Source organism: Typopeltis vanoorti, chromosome 14 (assembly GCF_054136105.1).
Source record: "Typopeltis vanoorti isolate ZY-2024b chromosome 14, IOZ_Tvanoo_1.0, whole genome shotgun sequence".
NCBI classification, from domain to species: Eukaryota; Metazoa; Arthropoda; class Arachnida; order Uropygi; family Thelyphonidae; genus Typopeltis; species Typopeltis vanoorti.
This window is the reverse complement of record NC_143562.1, coordinates 22,521,130-22,541,186: the sequence shown is the minus strand read 5'-3', so window position 1 is coordinate 22,541,186 and position 20,057 is coordinate 22,521,130. Positions and strand designations below refer to the sequence as shown.

Sequence of the window (20,057 nt, the reverse complement as noted above, 5' to 3'; positions counted from 1 at the left end):
AATGTTAAAAAAAGCATTTCAATGACCAATTAATTAATTAATCGATATTTGTGGAATTCGAAATGGCGAATACGACATATCTCTGAATATAGGGATGGCTTTTCAGCAACATATAAGAATAGTAAATGCATGCTGAGAACTATATAGAACTATAAATATTTACCTGAACGTAACTACAATATTCGTTGTTGGCCATCCAATGACAAATGATGTTTCGATAGATTTGAGCGCTTCGCACACGTCATCGAGACAATTAGAGAGCCAAAGTTCGCATACTCGAACCTTTTCTTTCAGTTTGTAGGCACCAGATGATCTTAAAAATTAACACAAAGATACCTATCAGGAAAAGTTACACGTCCAAAGGAAAGCAGATTATAGCAAATTATTAGTTACAAGGGATGTACTGAAAGTAATCTTTTTTTTTTTTTAATAATAATAATAATAATAGAAGAAGATGCTACATTGAAACAAAAACGGATTGAACTTTATTCCGCAACTTGATGCGTAATTATTTTTCAAGACAATCATCTTCTTGATTCACATACTTTCGTCATCGTTCAGGTAGTGTCATGAGTCCGTTGCTCCAGAAACACGTCATCATCGCTTTCTTGATTTCGTCATCCAACACGGTATTTTCCTCTCAAATATTTCTACAGTTTTGGGAAGAACGGGATGCCAGATGGAGTAAAGTATAGATTGTAAGTTGGGTGGATAAAAAAAAAAAAATATATATACATGTCAGAACGAACGCTTACAATCCATGCCTTCAGTTTTTTTTTTTTTTTTTTCACTCTCCCAACGTTAGCGCACAGAGTTAATGATAGTACCAGCAGGCATGATCTGCACCATTCATGTCCCAGAAGGCATTGCAAACGACTTCAACTCAACATCGAACAGTGCTAATGTCTGTACATTCCCATAGACAACATTCAAAAGAGTTAATGGGAACGTTTTCTGCAACGTAATCGTAATCACAAGGTGCTTCATTATCACTGACATGGTCTTCTCGAAACCTTCACAGTTTCCAGTACTTTATTCCCGAGATTGGCAGACCTGCGAATCCACGCAGAAGTGCGGGAAAGTTCACCGAATGAGTGCAGTGTAGTTCACTAACACCATCGTTCGGATTTGTTCTCCCCCCCCCCCCCAAATTACTTTTCAGCATTCCCTTGAAGTATACATATGATTTATTTGCTCTCTGTATTCGTGGCATAATTTGTTTTTTACCTTAAGTGCTTTGTTAAAATATCATTTCGAAAGAAATAACTCAAAATACTAACCTAGGCTTCGCTATAAGCAGTAAATCACTGAACAGAAACAAGTGCCTCTCCTGCCGCTGAACTCCCTAAAAATGGAAAAGAAGTATAAATAAAACAGCTAACATGTATTAGATAACATGCATAAATTTCATATTTATGATCTTGACACCAAAATTTGGTCACTTATCTCGGTTTTGGTTTAAAGTTGGCTATTTTTAGTGAAAAAAAAATTACAATTATTCGAAATGGTAGTAATAACTCCATACTGACTTGACGAAGTTTGATATTTGGTAATTAGGATCTATGTTAGCATATTTTTAGTGAATCCAATTTTAGTTTTAAAAGGATAAGTTTGAGTGGCCACATTAGGCAAAACTGTACAGGAGTATATGTTTCAAATGAAAATAAATCAAAAGTTCGAAATTCAGTTGTTGTTATATCGATGTATATAATAACACTGTATTGCAAAATGCACCTTTTTTATAATTGTCTCAGATCGTTTCTATACTTATTTGTTATTTATCCGATTACGACTAGCAGAGGTACTCCAGAGAAATTACCCCCTGAAATGATCTTTTCAGTTAATATACAAAATTTAGCAGCACTCTATGTTATCTTAATACTAGTTGGATACAACTACCTTAAGCTATATTTTTCATTGTGTGTGATGGATGATAAGTATACATAAGATTGTCGCTCTGCTGAGACAAATGAGCCGATGGAGATGTGAAGTTTACCAATCGAAGTGTGTCAATCTATTATGGGATGGGAGCTCGAACTTCACGATTTTGTTTTATTTCTTCAAGTTTACTATATAAATCTTAGGTATCTTTGAAAAAGAAAAAGCCCGACGAAAGTATAAATGCTCCGATGGGATTAGGCGTTAGAATTCTGTCATCGGATTTAGCAATCATGAATCTCTACGAACAACATTCCTTCTTATGAAGAAATGTTGCAGTACACATAGCTTCTTCCAATGATAATCCGCGATTTTGCTTTAGCAATGTTCGATGATTTATTAACCCTGCGGAGGAAGCGGCTGATCTGACAGATACAAATAAATTGTTTAATATAAATATTCTTACACATAACCAGTGTATAGCTTGGAGGGCATGACTAGCTGTGCATACATATATTACGAGTGATATTCCACACTGTTTATGCGGTCAGTTTAGGTTTAACACATGTTATGTAAAGGCATGTAATATTTCAGAGTAAATTGTATCTGAGAGATACCGCGACCTCCGATGTCAGTATAATATTGGTTTAGTTTTTTTTTTTATTATTTTTTTATTTACCGTTGAAAATGGCTGGAAAAATATATCGATTGGATAATCCATCAGATGTTGAAGAGATTCAGCGAATGTTACTCGAGTCCGAAAGTGAAAGTGATATTTGATAGTAAATTGTATCTGAGAGATACCGCGACCTCCAACGTCTGTATAGTATTGGTTTAGTTGTTTTTTCCTTTGTTTCTTTGTTCAATATGTCTAGATTGCTGAAAATAAATAAACCATCATGTATTATATTTGCAGTGTTTTTTTTTTAAGTTTTATCGCATTTTAGCACATACTAGTAATGAATGTATATCTCAGATACACGCGACCTACGCTGCATTTTTTTCGACCGTGACCTCCGCAAGTTTAAGAAGTGGATAGGGAGATTATTTTATCTATGAAGTCGGTCAAGTTTTATTCAAGTTTCTTCTTGTGAACATGCTCGATCTGCAGAAAAATCACAAGTTCCTGAAACTTTTATTTTATATGTTATAAGCACTTTTGTTATACATTTTATAAGTATTTTTATAAGTACTATGAATTATATTTCAGTCTACGTATTATCTATCATTTGACATTTGGGCATATTATCTTTGCAGAATTAAGTGCGTTTTGGCCATTTATCGCAATACTAAAAGTACTGTATATAATAATGCACACACCATTGTAAACTGAACTGGTCCATCCATAATGAATATTCGGGGTTCGTTTTCCATAACAGGAGTAGCTGTTGACAGCATGTCATCTTTGGGTAATGGACTGGCAACCCTAAAGAGTAAATACATACAGATTTTCAGTTCTTTCTTTCATCTGTTCCATATATATATATATATATATATATATATATATATATATATATATATATATATATATATATATATATATATATATATATATATACTGTATATATATATATATATAGTTCCAAAGTTAAGAATTTTAAAACCATTATCACCATTTAGCTATAGGGAAGAAACGAAATGCCTTTTATTATACAATATAATATATATATATATATATATATATATATATATATATATATATATATATATATATATATATATAATTTCTTTTCCAACTCTGTATAAATGTATTACTACAACATCTGCCACCCGCGGCAAAATGTCGTTCTCTCGGTTAATGAGAGTTATGTCAGTCATGCAATTAATCGGTTTCATTCAGCGCCCTTTTTTTAAACCTCTGTGCATGTACGAGTGCATGCTCCTATGCACTTGTGGTTTGTAGCTTAGTGAATTGATCATAAATAGTAAATGGCAGTACAGTAACGAGGGTACGAAGCGCCTGTGGCAAGTGTCTAACATGCGCCCCCTAACCCAAAAATGACAAAAATTTTGAAAAATTTAAATGTAACAAGTTAAATTTTACTAAATGTAATATATTAAATACTTACTATTAACCCCATCAAAATGAGTTGCAGTGTGTTGCAGAATTTGTGTGTGTCTAAAGTGGCGTATTGCCGAAATTTAAAAATACAATATAAAATAGCGACTTTTATATCTATTTATTTTTTTTTATTTTTTTACATTTTTTACGTTTTGCGCCCCAAACCTAGTTGCGTCCGTGGCGGGCGCCTCTTTCGCCACGGCACTGGTAAATGGAAAGGCTTCTTTTTTTTATATATATATATATATATATATATAATAACAGTCTGTGTGTGTGTGAGAGAGAGAGAGAGGGGAAGGTGGAGGGATTGCAAGTGCGTAAACAGTTTATTAACAAATATAACTGAAAAAACAACGTTATCTCTTTTCAGGGGCGTGATTATATCTCAGATATTCTTAGCTGTTAAACGCGGTTGTTTATTATTATTATTATTAATTTGAATATTGAATCGTTTACATTAACGATCCCATATATATATGCAGTATAAACTATATATATATATATATATATATATATATATATGTTGTTTCACCAGATACATTTTTACTTCAGAACAGTACTGGACTTTTCAGAAAATTTCACATAATTTTAAGTGTTTAGCTGATTGCTTTCTTAAGAATACAGAGAGTTGATATATATCATTCCAAGTTTGAGTTTAAGGTGGGAATACCCTATAGCTCTCTGGAATCACGGCCGTTGTGAACGCAAGGCGACGAATTAGCGAATTAGCTCTCGAGCGAACCGAGAGCTAATTCGTTTGCCCGAGCCGGGCCAGAGGAGATCATGTATTGTCGATCACTGCAGATGCTCAGTCATAGGTCATATGCAATGTGTAGTGTGTATTCTCAAATCGTCTACTCAACTCCCCCCTTCCAAGATTAAATCCTGAGTGCGCAGCTGGTCAAATTAGTCCACAAGTTAATATTCATTCGGGTATTGTAGTTTCACATTTCTTCCTCTATGTTTCGGTTGACTGACAACAATTTTATGTATAATCGAATTACCTGATGCTATTAACACTGCTATAGAATTCTTTTTTATGAATTCCATCCGCGAGCGATTGCGAACCAGTCGTATATTGACATCATGAGTTGGCTCCGAAGATTAGATAATTTAGAAAAAAAAAAAAAAACTCTACAGCAGAAATTGAAACTTTTTTTTTAAGCCACTTCAGGCTTTCAGCAAGTATGGTGGTAGTGTCTCACTGAGTAAGATTCGAACTTACAGTATAGTCTGTTAGGTGAAGAACGGAGAACACGTGGAAGAAATACGAATTAATTAACAATAGTATCAAATGCCATAATGAATTTACAACCACACAAGAAAATTCGGAAACGATTTTCAAATCTTTCTGTCGAATGCTGTGTAAAAAACCTATTTATTAATTAATAACGTTCATTTTTTCTTATTATTGCTATGAATTTCGGTACCAAGGGAATGCACACGAAGTTTCAAAGAAGCTGAGTAACCAACTTTTTCATCCTTTTTTGAGCCCATGATGTTCCAATATTCGCTTTTCAAAATACACTTTACAGGGTTTTTTATTTAATAATTTTCATTCACCGAATATTCGAACAGCGTTCGAAGACAATGCGTTAGTTCGTTTCTGTTCTGATCTGTGAGAAAACTGTTTCTTTTTCACAAATTGAATCCAGTCTGTGGTTCTAGGAACGTTTCTGTCACCGAAATTCTCTCTCTTTCTTTCTTTCTCTCTCTCTCTCTGAGGCTAATTTGATTCTTAGATTCATATTTTATTATTAGTCATGTATAACTGTTATCCTTCAATCATTTAATCTGAAGAACTGTTTGTATGTGGTGTCATTTCATTTTTAGTATTATTTAAGCAAAGATTCAGAACTTCTACTGGCTCACACCATTAATGATATTAATAAGTGCAGCTAGTAATAGGTTCGAAATAAACTGAATGATACTTTGATTATTATTATTATTTGTCATAGTTGTTCTACAGGTCTACTTTGCGTTTCTCTACTGCACCTCTAATCCTTCGCCTAAAATGGCTAATTCATTGACAGAATGTGGTAGGTGTTCTTCCGAACACAATCGCTTACTAAAAAGTATGCATTAAGATGTGCTTTACCGGTTTATTTATTTTTTTCTTTTCGTTTTTTTTTTTTTTAGATATTTCTCTGGGAACAAGTTATGAAGTCTATGGCAGGATGACTTTGTCTTGGGAGATTCCCATGTAATCTGATCATGACACGCACCCAAGACGAGTACTTCAGAAATAATGGACATTGGAGGGGAGGGGGAGTGAGGGTATTGCAACTTCCACTTCCTGTCACTACAAACGGAGCCTTGAAGAACATTATCAGATACGCTAGGACTGTTTTCTTTATTGTTTAACTCCACCCAATCAAGAAGCTCACGTTAAAGCGTCCAGCAATCGCAAATTCTATGATAACAGACGAAATCAAACGACGTCTATGCTTACGAGATAGCGGTGTGGTCACGCAAGTCTACGCATTCGATTGCTAGGTGCAGTCAACGTCTGTCTTCCCCCCCCCCCCTTTTTTTTTCTCTTTAACATACAGAAAAGAAGGGAAAGAAATCATAACCACACGAGCGAACGTTTCTTTTCCACATTTGATATTCTGCGTGTCTTCAACTGGATTGAATCTGAAGATTTTTTTTTTGTATAACTAAACGAACACATTTTTGGGGAGAAAAATTGTATTAAAATCTAAAACTTTTAAGAACAACTCATTTTAACAACAATGCACTATTTTTGTACATGTCTCAATAATAGGAGTTACAAAATAAAGCCTAATAGGCTTTTTCTTCCACTTTTTTTGTTGTTAGAGAGTAATCATATAACTTTTGAATTCATAAGGAGATTGAGGGATATTGTACACCGGGGTGTTCTACAGCAGGTCAGTTGAACTAGCGTAAGCTCATTGTAAAATCTTGGATCATTCGCTGAGCCTATTGTTATTAGCGAAATGCAGAAAGACACGCTACACGCATTCCGTATAGCAAGCTATTGTTACGTAAGCGAGGCCACTGTTAATAAATTGGAACCCTCCTCTCCCCCTTCGTGGAATCATCGGAAGAATGACATGTGTTTTTTTAACTAAGTAGGGACGTAGTCGGAAGCACCTCGGCTCTTCGACTGAAAAACCTTGGTTTGAATTTAAAAGACATGAGAAACATTATTCTGATATACAAGTACGGACAATGTACCGCTACATCAAATGCAAAGACGGAGCCAGCAAGATTTTCTCCCCACTGAACAGACAAATTAGAATGAAGCTAATACCAGGAAAAACTTTGCGGTGTTATCGTAAACAGCGTGTTTTATAATAAAACTAATTTTTGTATTGATGTTGTCGTCGACGGCTTGAGTCTAGCATAATAATAAATTCAAATACAGTATTGCGAATTTCTGATTCATTATTGAGATCATATATAACGCTGTTCATCAGATCAATGTTCTAATCGAAATCAATAATATATGTTTTAATTTGCGCTAATTTTGCATTTATTGACCTAGTCAGTCAAGTTGGTAGTTGCTCCACTCCCCATCTGACAAGCTGTGAATTTGAATCCTATTGTGAGCAAGATTGTGATTGTTGGTTGTTTTGGAATTACGGCCGAAGCAGCTAAGCCAGTGTATTATGTCTGTAAATTGTGTGTGTGTGTGTGTTCTTCCGACTAGTTTTTCTGTTCTTCGAAATGAAAAACCCGTTTATTGCCGTATGTGAGACCAGCTAACTCACCTTCAAATGAAAAATTCCTTATGAAGTTCTTCGCATCCTAGAGTGGATTAAAACCTGGATCTTTCTATTCAAAGGACAGCCTCAATACTGACTGTGTTAGCTCCAATAACTACACCATATTTATTGGAGGCATGGTGGTATGGAACTGCATAGGAAAAATGGTAAATCTATAAATTTACTACCTTTCATAAGGTAGTAATTTATAGTGAATGATATTAAAAAATAAAAATAAAATATTATTTATTTTTTGTGAAGCGCATCGCATGAATTGTTGGAACATCCGTCCTATTTCCCAGATTTGGCTCCTTCTGACTTCTATCTCTTCTCAAAACTAAAACTCTTCCTAGCTAGTCAGCGTTTTTCTTCGAATCAAGAGGCGATTGCAGCTGTAGAGGGGTATTTTGCAGATCTTACTGAGAACCACTACAGGGACGGGATAATGGCATCGCTGGAATAAATGTATTAGTCTTAAGGGAGATTATGTTGAAAAATGAAAATAATTTTGACATTATAAATTCGTTTTTTCATTGTTCGGCCGAGAACATTTCAGACCACCCCCGTAGACTTCACAAACACAATGGAATATCTTACTGCAGAGATTTTTTTTTTAAATCCATAGTTCCTAAGTTAAAACTGTGGACGTTATTAATTTATGACTAACATAAATATCCTTCAAGATCAATGCATTATTAATAGGTGGGGGAAGGTTAAAACTTCAGAGAAATAAACATGCTAATTCATGCACAAACCTAATTTTTAATGCTATTTTATATATATAGTGAATTTTAGTGAGCAATGCATTCTACATTTTGCTAGCTGGTGCTTTAAATATGGAAAAAGAGTAATTTTAAATATTCGAAGTTCTTTCGATTGATATTTCCAGTTCAGTGCTCAAACATGGATGCACAAAGTATATTAAAAACCTTGATAATTTGTATAAAAATATCAACTAATCTTAATTCTAAGCATTTTATTTATATTAAGACGTACTTACAGGAGCGTTTTTTTTTTTTTAAGAATTATTTTGGTAGTCCGTCAAATGGGTGGAGATCATTGCCTTAAAGGATTAACCTACAAGGTGAGAAAAGGCTTTAAATTAGTTCCCAGGATGAGTTTATAAGACGAGGGCTATTCGTGTTCAGTATCTGACAATTCAATCATGAGCATCAGAAGGAAACAAAAGCGAATCCATAGCTGTCACCCGTGACTACCATGGTAACAAGTTCTTCTCACGCAACAAGTGAAGAGAGAACACTGGGAAGTCAAAGCTGTATAACACAGTTACTGATTTGTTCTTCAGAATCAATCCCACTGGGTGTTCTCACGTGTGCATATGTTGTGTGGCCTTTAACTTGAAGTTAAAAGGACTGTTAAATTATGCTTATCACTAGCATGACTGCTAGATAATTAGCTATTTATCCGAAAATTAACGAGGTTCGCCAACAGATTGCATTCGATATAGCTTTCAGTAAATGCAATAAATAAAAGAATAAAACCAATTATAGAATCTTATCGTCTCTTTTTAAGTTTTAAAAAAGTGATCTCTTATGTTTAGAAGACGTTTTCTCTCTCTCTCTCTCTCTCTCTCTCTTCTCTCTTTCTTGAGCGCTGAACTTTTATTAGTAATGCTCTGTGGTGGGTCGTGGTTCGCTCACCTCGAGCAAGCTTTTTTGGCTTCGAATTCTCCCGTAATGCTGAACTGGATAATATATGCGGACATTTAACAGGAAAAAAAAAAATAGAATTTCATGGGAGTGGAGGGGGGGGGGGAGATCGGAACCACGTCATTCTTCTTATGGCGACCTTTGGGGCGCCAAAACACGTATTCTGCATGAAGGGTGGTCTTTTAGGAAGGTACCGGAGAGCAGTAGGTCAAAATAAGTGGGGTGTGAGAGGTGAGATCGTAGCAGTAAACAGGAAATGCAAGACTGGACTGAAATAGCCCACATTTAGATGATAAGCAAAAAGTTTTTCTCTCCCCTCCCATAAGATCTGGAGATTTTTTAAGAATCTCCAGATTGCAAAGAAAATAAAATAAAAATCGCAAATAACATAAAATAAGGATATGTTATTTTCCTTGCTTCATGAAGGACTTTAAAAATGACAAAACATGTTGTGGTTTAGTTAGTAGCATAGTTTTGGTTTAATGAAGTAATAATATCACACAGCGGCTTCCGTCTCACCTTCTTCCCGAAATGATACCAGGGAAAAAAAAAAGTCTCTGAAGTTCTTTGATGCTGTGCTAGTTCAAATCGTTCTAGATAACTTCCCATTCCCACTCATCTCTGCAACAGTACCACAGATAATAACGATTATCAAAAATATCAAATCGTGTGGATACTTTCCAAATATTATATCGTTTAAGTTTTACCACTGAAACGTTACAATTTCCATGATATTGTATAAATGGTTATACTATATTGAGTTCAATAGTTTAATAAAAGTTGTCCCTTCACGTCATGCCTCTTCACGTCTTCCATAAGGAAGGTGGTGGTTTCACACTGGGCGATGAAAATCTCCTACCTATCTGTGGCCATATAACTATAACTAGTAGACGATTATGTCATCTTTAAAAAAAAACAAAAACATATTTATATCGATAAACGTTGTTTGTAATTTCATAATGTCCCACTTCTATGCTCTTCATTTGGAAGTTGGTATTGAATTTCTACAATAGAGTATGTGCTGATGGATAAAAAAATATAAATTTCTACAACGTTGTTTCTTTTGTCCATTTTTCAATGAATCTGATGTTTCATTCTGTTCTCTGGGTCCTTCTATCCAAACGATTGTGGGAAAAAAAAAATCTTGTGACCGTTAAAGGTCACCTTGTCGCCGAACGTGCAAGTGTTCACGTAGTATGCAAGTACGCGCGCGTTCGCTGTCTCCCAACCGGTACTTACCGTCAATTTGTCAGTGTCAAGGTGTAATGACACTCCCCAAATATTCTATCGTCACGACATTGTCGATGACGGACGAAATTGATGCCCTGGATTGATTCGGACACGGTTTGCTGAAGGGAAGGAACGAGTTTTGATTTGTTTACCTACAGTTTCAGGGAACTGTCTGCAAGGCTTTGCATTAACTAGCTCCTTAAAGTGAAGCGCGTCTAATATTAGAGTAACACTTATGTTCTTTAATTGCGAAATCAGTGCGGAAAACTGCTGGATGATATGTAAAAACTGCCAGAAACTTTTCCATCAGACTGATGGAGCGAGCGAATATCCTGCAAGATGAATGCTGCAGTAAAAGCTGCTCCTGTTACGCAACACATTTGGATGCTGGCTTGCCTCGAAGGTGGCTGGACGTGTGCTCGGACTATCCATCATGTGTCTTGTCTTGTTGTGCGGCTCATTCTTGCACGTGCACCCCATGTAGTTCTCGGGAAAGAAAAGGCACCAGGACAGCGATTGTCGTGCACTCCTAAAAAGCCTAATTCATTTATTTGTTAGCTGGGATCGTCTCACGCTTGCATCTAAACAACACACACACACACACACACACACACACACATAGAACGCGGTGTCCCGAGGGTGTTGCCTCCCTCTTTCTCGCTCTCTCTGTGAGCGTGCGTGGGAGATCTCACGTTCTACGAAGTGGCCGCCTTGTTTTCACGGAGTACGTGACCCTCCCCCCATTACAGCTATTCCCCAAGGTGCGCGCACACACGTGGTCGTCTGCGATATAACAATCGCCAGCTAATTCCATTGCAGGGTGCTCCCGGTATCTCAAGGAGACTCTGCATCTTTCTCTCCCACGCTCTTTTTTCTCTCTCTCTGGCTTTCTAACTGGAAGTGCTTTCCAGCGTTAAAATGTGCTAAAGGCTCCCGTCTCGAAGGTCGTGCACTTCGCCAAGAAATAGGGAACTCCCGACAGAGTGTAGGTGTTCGTTGAGAATCCTCACACCCAGCATGGCAAATACTTCGATCGGAGTCGAGAAGAAGATGATTCCATTGCCACTGCACTTAAGTCGTACAGGGCATTATTGGATGACAGGCTACTTAGAAGAAAAAAAAAAAAAAATCTGTACTCATACAGGACAACACACAGGACGTAGATTAGATTGAATGGGGAATGAGTTCCAGTTATAATTTTATATTTTAGGAGAAAATGACTATGGTTTGGGGTAGGGTAGCCTCCCCCCCCCCCGAACCGAGTTTTACATGAAGTTTGCAGTTTGAAAACTGGACATTTTCGATTAATATCATTATATATTCTTTACTTCATTAGATCTATTAGCAACGAATTAAATTTCTTTCTATACAATATCATCAATCATTCTGTAGAGTGAGAGATGAAAGTACTCGCTAGTATTCTGTAAACACCTTGCAGGTATACCTCGAGAGTGATGAAATATATTTCAAAGTTTTACAATAAACTTTATACTAGTATAGTAACGAGAAATACTAAAACATAATTTCATATCTATATCTTGCAAGAATAAAAACAGTGTAGAAACACAGAAAGGTTGACTAACATTGTGGTAGCCCACCCTTTCCTCTAGTCTTCGTTTACTATCTTAATTCATTTCACTAGTCAAACAGATACTTTATCGTGGAGAAAGAGATGTTGACCGAGCTGCTCTTCTCAGACGTCATACTGAATTTTTTTTTTTTTTTTAAACAGAGTTCATTACTTGAAAAATCTTGAACAAAGTTCGCAGCCAATAGGATCGAAAGCATTGGGGGATGAGGGGGACTGACTTTCATTTTTTTTTTTTCCTGCAAATCGCACATTAATAAAATATGCCACCGTGTACATGCCCATTCATTTCATTACGATTTATAGTTTTTTATTATCAATAGTATATGGTTTTGGTGTAATATTATGCTAAATGCGTTTGCATGGTGATCCAGATCGTTTACTTATGTCTTTTCTTGGTTAGCCAGTTTGATATTACGCTATAATACAACTTTAGCTATTAAAACCAGACTAAGATGGTTGGAATTGTGGCTGAAGTAACTACGACTGTGATGCCCAGTATGTTATTGTGTGTTCTCCAACCGATTTGCATGTTTGGCAGGGATGAAAAGCCCACAATTTAGTGGGGAAAAACCATGCATGCCTACTTGCCATTGCCTTATGATATCGGCTAACTCATAGTCATTTTCATTTGAAAATGCCGTTATAAAGGTTCCTTGCATCGTAGATGGAATTCGAACCCAAGTCCTACTTTACCTTTTACAGTCCAGCTCGAAACCCACCTAACCAACTTTTCTACCTCCTCTTTCATTCCATTTATTTTTTTTTCCCCTTTGGAAAAGGCTACACTCGGCCTTTCCCAAAGAGACAACCTGTGGTTGTTAACCAAAAAAAAAAAAAAAGATATAAACAGATTCCTCCTTTCCTCTTATCCACAGACGACACTGATATGCTATAATCTTGTGACCTTAGTGTATCGGTCAGATATATATATTAAAAAAAAAGAAAAAAATAGAAGGGCAAGTGTTTCTCACAATTGAGAAACACTTGCTGTGATTCCTTAATTATTTCATTCAATTTTTTGTTTGTTTTAGGATAACAGGTTCTAAAGTAAATTTTTGTAGATACTCCTCTAAACTAAAATATTATTCTTTAGTATGCCGCGATCTCAAAAAAGTAAAGAAGCATGGTGATCCAGATCGTTTACTTAGTGCAGAGAAGGATGATATATTTAAAAAGCGCTTAAAATAATTTATTATCATCATTATTTTTGACTATACATGGCTCGACGCAACGGTCAACTAATTCCACAATAAAATATTTCTAGGATAAAAAAAAAAAAGAGAGAGTTTAAAAATAAGAAACACTTGAAAAGTAAAATAAAATATTTCCTTGTTCTTTTCGGTGTGAAGCGAATTTGGTATGGAGATAAAGGGGAATGAATGTACAGTCACTGAAATAAATTAGCTCTAATATATAAGCATACATGTATATGTGTATAGACAAATAGATAAATAGAAAAAGGAAGACAGAATACCTAGAGGGAGAAAATATATGAATGGGTGGGGCAATGTTTGCTAGCATGCTACTACTGCGGTCCCAGTTCAAGGAAACAGAAGGGGCAAAGCCACAGGTGTGAGATGAGATGACGGTGGTCGTCCCCATTCCTGTTAAGAAAAGTGCAGGGAAAATTACGCCCTTTTTCATCCCCAAGGCTCTGCTGTCAGTGATGTTATGGTTGCCATGAAAATTGCTGTAATTTGAGTTACCTCTTGAAATTTTCACTTTTTTAAAGACTTCAAAGTGACACCAGTAAGATAAAAAAAAAAAAAAGAGAAGAGAGAGAGAGAGAGAGAGTTGTAATGATAAGGGGGGGGGCGCGAAGTTAACAGCCCATTCAGATAGTTTCGAAAAAAATAATTAAGATATTAGAACATGTTCGCTGTTATAGTAATATGTAAGTTATATTTTATTTTAATATAATTTGATATTTTCTTTTTAGATGTAAGGCATTTCTCATGGTAATAGTTTTTTTTCCCCCCTAATTGTCGGAAATATCCGATTCTAGAAGACATTTTAGTGCCACTTAGCGACCACCGAAGCAATCAACTACAGTTTCGTGGAGTTCAAACTTCCGCAAGTTGATCTTTTACAAAACACGGTTTAATGACCTACATTAGGTTCCTTTCACTAAACGTCTGTGGGCAATTTTTAACTTTAACCTCTCCTTCTTCCCTCCCCCCCCGTTCTCCCTACACACGACTAGGTCTCCTTGTGTCCTATATTGAAATAGTACATGAAATAGCAAGAGCATTCAACCGTCTTGTAACAAACAAATTAAAAAAAAGGTACGGCAATCGTAAAATTCACAGCGAAGCCATTGGAATTTCAGAAATCTTCAAGTACAGAATTTGTTTTTGTCAGTGTGAATTCTCTTCCTTATGCCACGTGGCGATGGCTCCACTTTTGCAAGATCGTTTTGGCTTTAATATCTACGTAATCATGCTTTCTGCTATGACCTTTGCTATCACAAAAGCAAGGTGTTTTTAAAAACAGCTAGAAATGACAAGGAAGGGAGGTTAAGAAGATTTTCACAGAAGTTACTTGCGTAGAAAACTTGCGTATGTCTAAAGATAGGTCACACTTTGTCATTATACAATATAGTTTCAGTCTTTTTTACGATGAAGAACAGTATAAGCTGATAGTCCAGAAATGAACATTTAGTGCTAGCCGTCGTAAGGAACACAAATATTATATCATTGTCATGCCCGGGCAATGTAGCTTGGCTGAATATGCCAGCTCTACTAAGCATAGTCTTGTAAAAGAGAGAGAGAGAGAGAAAAAACTTTACATTATGTTTTTTTTTTTTTTTTTTTTTTGCTTTTAATTGGGAATTTTATTGAAATTTGTTTTCTTGTTTGAGCTGTAATGACTTTTTAAAATTATTCTATTATTTGTATTTGAAAATTGCGTTCTGTTACGCAATTTTGTATTGAACATGCCTTCGATAATAAGGAGAAAATTTCACATCTAATGTTTATCAAAGTATGTCTTTTGTCTCTCGAATTTTTTGCAACTAAGTAAATAAAGAAATGTGTGCAAAATGAAATTTTAAAATACGATCAACGATTTACATAAAAAATGCGACAATAAATTATTGCATCTAATTGGACGATTTGGAGCTTGAACGATTATTTTGAATCATCGCCAAATCAACTAACGCTGTGAGGCTATATTATGTCTGTAAAGTGCGTGTGTTTTTCATGAACACACACACAGACATAATATAGCCACACTATAGAGACAGACCGGTCAATATTCGGCTGGTTTGTCTTATGTGGGATGAAAAACATTCTGAAGGTGAGTTAGCTAGGAGATTGCATGGTCCTTTGTTCAAGAAACTCGGATTTGTCCTCCCACAAAACAGGCAAACCGTCCAGAAAAACACTAAAATTAAACTAAGTCACTCAAATGGGAAACGGTTGTTAGGAATCCCAGCTCCCCTAAAATTTGATATATCATTTCTGTTGACTTATATATGAATTAAATATAGTTTCGATTCTAGTCGTCTGTTAGAACTTTTTCTAGACTATTTTTACATTCGATTCCAGATTTAAGTGATCTTTGGTGTAGGCAGGTAGTCCTTCTCTCTCTCTCTCTCTCTCTCTCTGAAGGTAATTCCATACTCGAAAAGGTTGTTCAACCAAGAGAACATTAATACCGTGGATGGACAAAAATGTGAGGAGAAAGAAGAAACTTAACATTGGATTTGAAGACCTCTTTGTATTCTTTAAAAAGACAAAGAGGGAAGGCTGTTCCCTCACTGAATGGACAACAGTAGTGGTAGTCGCTAGTTCCACAACAGTGAATGGTGCTGTGATCAATCACAAGCTGAGCGCAACTCATAAATGGTTCAAAATGGCGGCTGCTATACTTGCACGTACGAATCAGAGTGATGGTTGCGATTGAATGACTTACTTGAGGAAAGATGCAAGTCCGATGGGAATTCATACCGAATGAAAAATGTCTACGGAGACAATACTGTTGACGTGAATACATTTAGACGCTGAATCCGACACTTTAAGAAGGTTGAGGTCTTCCTTCTCCATGAATGACAATGCCCGACTTTACACCACTTTTCGCACAAGGAGTGCAGTTGCAACATTTGTCTGGACATCCGAATTTGACCTTCCTGACTACCTTTGAAAAATGCCCTCCGAGGATGCCATTTTGCGGACAGTAAGGATTTGAATCAAGTTGTTTATCAAGAGCTCCGACGTTGGAATAAAGACTTTTATGTGGTCGGCATACAGCATCTCACTCAGCGATGGCAAAAATGATGGAGACTTTGTTGAAAAGCAAAGAATGTTCGCGAAAGACGGAGGATTAATGCACGTAAAATTCATTTTATATAAATTATTTTTCTGAGATAAATATAGGAAGCATTACTTTAGTCCTACTTCTCATATTTACACCCACGAGTTAATACAAAATTTATTATTTGGTTCAAATGAATACTTTCACAGAGGCTTCGTAGTTCAGTCAGTTTCGACGATGTCTTTTGACTGAGAAGACTTGAATTCTAATCCTGTCTAGGATGCGAAGAACCATTTTTGTTTTCGGGACTTTTCAATTAAAGGTGATTTAGCTGGTCTCATACGGAGGTGAAAGAATTTTTCCTTTTGTTTTTTCATCGGATAAAATAAGCAAACCGGTCAGAAGAACACGCGCAACTGACAACTATAATGCATTATGCAGACAAGATTAATTGCCGATTCAGAGCATTAATCAAACAAACTCTACTTATTATTAAGTCGAGTTTGTTTACTTAGTATAGAGTTTGTCTACTTATTATAGAGTTATTAACTCTACATTTGCTCCAGCATGTCGAGATCCATACCAATCGCCACTGTGTATCACAACGAGAAAAAACAAGCAAAAAAAAAAAACACCTTAAATTCTGTTTAAGGATAACAATACTAAACGCTATTGATAGGTTTTTAGGTATTAGACAGTTTTCGTGGTCCCCTCTGAGACCCACCTTGCTTATTGGAGACTTGAAATGGCTTAAAACACTACAGTTGACCGCTAGAGCAAGGTTCTCAGATTTTCATAGCCGTTAGTCCTCCTCTCAAGCTACTTGATGCGCTTTACAAATTTTTTGGGGTCGAATTATCATTTTAAAAAATGCAAACTTTGTAATGATCGCACCTGACATAGCGTTCTCTAGAAGTGTGACGAATACACTTCATAAAAAAAAAAAGCGAAGTAATTCTCTTTTTCTCACCTTTTAGTTTACGCAACAGATCAGTTACTGATTTATGTCAAAACTAATGCACGATTTTCCCATCTTATTTCCAAAAAGGCTATTTTTTTAAACTTTATATTTGAATAGCAATATCTGTTATATATAACTCTTGATTCTAAAATAGAGTTCATAATTGCAAGCTTAGTGTCCTCTAAAGGAGGTACTTCCCTTCTCACAGCAGTAGTAGTAAAAGAAAAGTGTGCTTCCAAAGTCCACGATACTCATAATTTTTCTAATCTGATAATATTCTGATGAAGTAATTTCCGATTCATAACTTAATTTCACATTTTATCTAGAACAACTCCTGTATGGATTTAATACAGGTTTTTTTTCGCAATCGATCTTAACGCCCTACGGTGAATGTCTACTGTTACACAGCTAGTTACAGCATGACCCCTTACACAAGTCTATTATTATAATAGATAGAGGAAATTGCTGTTTTAGAAAGCAGAACATACTTTTGCTATGTAGGTTTTTGCAACATTCAAGATTGAGAAAAACCTTTAATCATTTTTTAAGAATTTCATTTCAAAATTTTATCAAGGTTTGAAAGCATAATTTCCTCGAAAAAAAATTTGTTATAGCAAGACTCTGAGTACATTATTCTTCAAATGATGTAAAAGAAAACTCATTAAAAACGTAACAATAACAACCAACGTACCCTCTAAGGCAGAGAAGCAAACTGGATTGGTCTGGGTAACTGCTGGTGGGGAAAAGTGGTTTTCGAAAAAAGCGCATATTTTACATTTATAAACTGCCAAAATTATTTTAAAAAATTCAGATTACATATTTTTATTCAACTAAAATGTAACTGTACATAAACTTTTGATCGATTTAATCCTTCAGTGGTGTCCGACTCTTGGTAACTTTGTAGGAAAGTGTTCTTGACACAAAGTGTTTCTTGTGAGATTTTTACAGGATAGTTCACTATTGCTTTCCCAACCCTCCTATTTGATTCGGACTTGGGACCGGCATATAGCTGACGAATCAGGTCTATGGCTGGGTCGTAAGTATTCATGTTTGCAGAGCCGCCCCTAGGAATTTTTGTCGCCCTATGCAGTAGCATATTTTGCCGCCCCTTCCCCCTTATTTTTCGCATAGTTATGCCAATATTGCCGCCCCAAAAAAACTTACTGCCCCGTGCAATTGCACGTTTTTCACCGTCGGTAGAGCCGGCCCTGCATGTCTATAATCCATGTATGTTCACGGGACCGGTTTGCTTGCTCTGAGAGACGAAAAACCCGAGTTTCCAGGTGAAAAAAAAACCCCTCTACCTCCGTATGAGATCGGCTAACTCCCTTTCATCGAAAGAGACCAGATAAAGATTCCTCACGTCATGGACAGAAATCGAACTGAAGTTTTTCCGACCAAAGGGCTTCGTCTATACCGACTGAGCTACGGAAGTTCTGGACATAAAATATACGTATACATATCAAAACAATGTTAAAAAGTAACTTAACAGGTGTTGATTCCTCCCAGTTTTTATCATCTTTTGACGATTTCTTTGGTGCGCCGTCTTTAACTTTTCCACTGTATAGTTGATAAGCCTATATAAAACTCCTCTAATTTAGAATAGTTTTCTTATTTGATGCTGTCGTAAACAGGAAAATCCGTAAACGATTATTCCCCTCCATTCCCTCTCACAGCGTCACTCCAGTCTGATTCAGTTAGATGTTGTTTCTGCATTATGCCTTTTCTCTAAGTACAGTATATCCTACACGTTTTTCTGCTTCCACTTTCTTCAAAGATAATAAGAACATGCTTACAGTTAGCATCCATTGGTAGTCCAGATTCAGACTTACCGCTTACTTCTTACCGCCCTTTTTCATTCCATCTACTTAATTTATTTGATCAACGGTCCTACTCACACTATTTCTCTCCAAAGACTATGATCTCCACCTGTTCAAGAAATAAATCAATAGGCTCTTTCTTAACTAATTGTCCATACACGATATCGATGCAATAAGTTTTGCAACCTGTAATGTGGAGTTAAACAGTTAGTCGACTTATGACGTATGCGACTTACGACGGCTATACCATTAGCATTTATCGAATACCATTCAACTTCTGCAACCCATGGACCAGGATCTTCAAGGCATATTATTAAAGAAATATCTTTGCTCAAGCTGTTGCTGCTACTGAGGACAAGAAAACCTCAGGAATATAATATCTTGCAGTTGCAGTGTAGAGTGAGGTGACAGTGGACCATATGAATGGTGTTTGGAAGAAGCTGCTGAAAATATGTTCATACATTCACAGGATTCGACAAAGAACAAAGCCTTACAAAAGACTGGTGACAAGAAAGTGCTGTTGGCTAAAGAATTGGAAGTTGACAGTGAAGATGTAGAACATCCATTTAGAAGCTGTGGAAGAATTAAGATCTCATATAAAACATTAAGTACAGAAAGTTGTAGAAGAAAAAGAAGTGGAGAAAAAAAAGCAGAACAATAAGAGGAAGCTGAATCCTCACAGTGCTCCAAAAAAATTAGCACAGGCATTTGCCTCTGTTAATAAGGCAGTTCAATTTTTAAGGAAACGGATTCCACCCAACACGGAGCGATTTAGCAAAGTAAAAGAATGATGTAAGCTGAAGAGAAATATACGCAGAAAAGAAAAAGGCAAACTATACAGAGTAAGTTGAATGTAATGT

The 20,057-nt window shown here is 36.1% G+C and overlaps 1 protein-coding gene across 2 annotated transcripts in view; it reads right to left on the bottom strand.

The window, feature by feature from the left end:
* The window catches only part of LOC150099291 (uncharacterized), a 181,142-nt gene that overhangs the window by 45,106 nt on the left and 115,979 nt on the right, over positions 1 to 20,057 (bottom strand). For both annotated transcript variants that reach the window (XM_090403549.1, XM_090403550.1), the window contains exons 5-7: positions 3,199 to 3,304; positions 1,281 to 1,345; positions 164 to 313 (exon numbers count right to left, since the gene is read on the bottom strand). In XM_090403549.1, the coding sequence (XP_090259675.1) occupies positions 164 to 313; positions 1,281 to 1,345; positions 3,199 to 3,304 (321 nt within the window). The remainder of the gene's footprint in view (positions 1 to 163; positions 314 to 1,280; positions 1,346 to 3,198; positions 3,305 to 20,057) is intronic.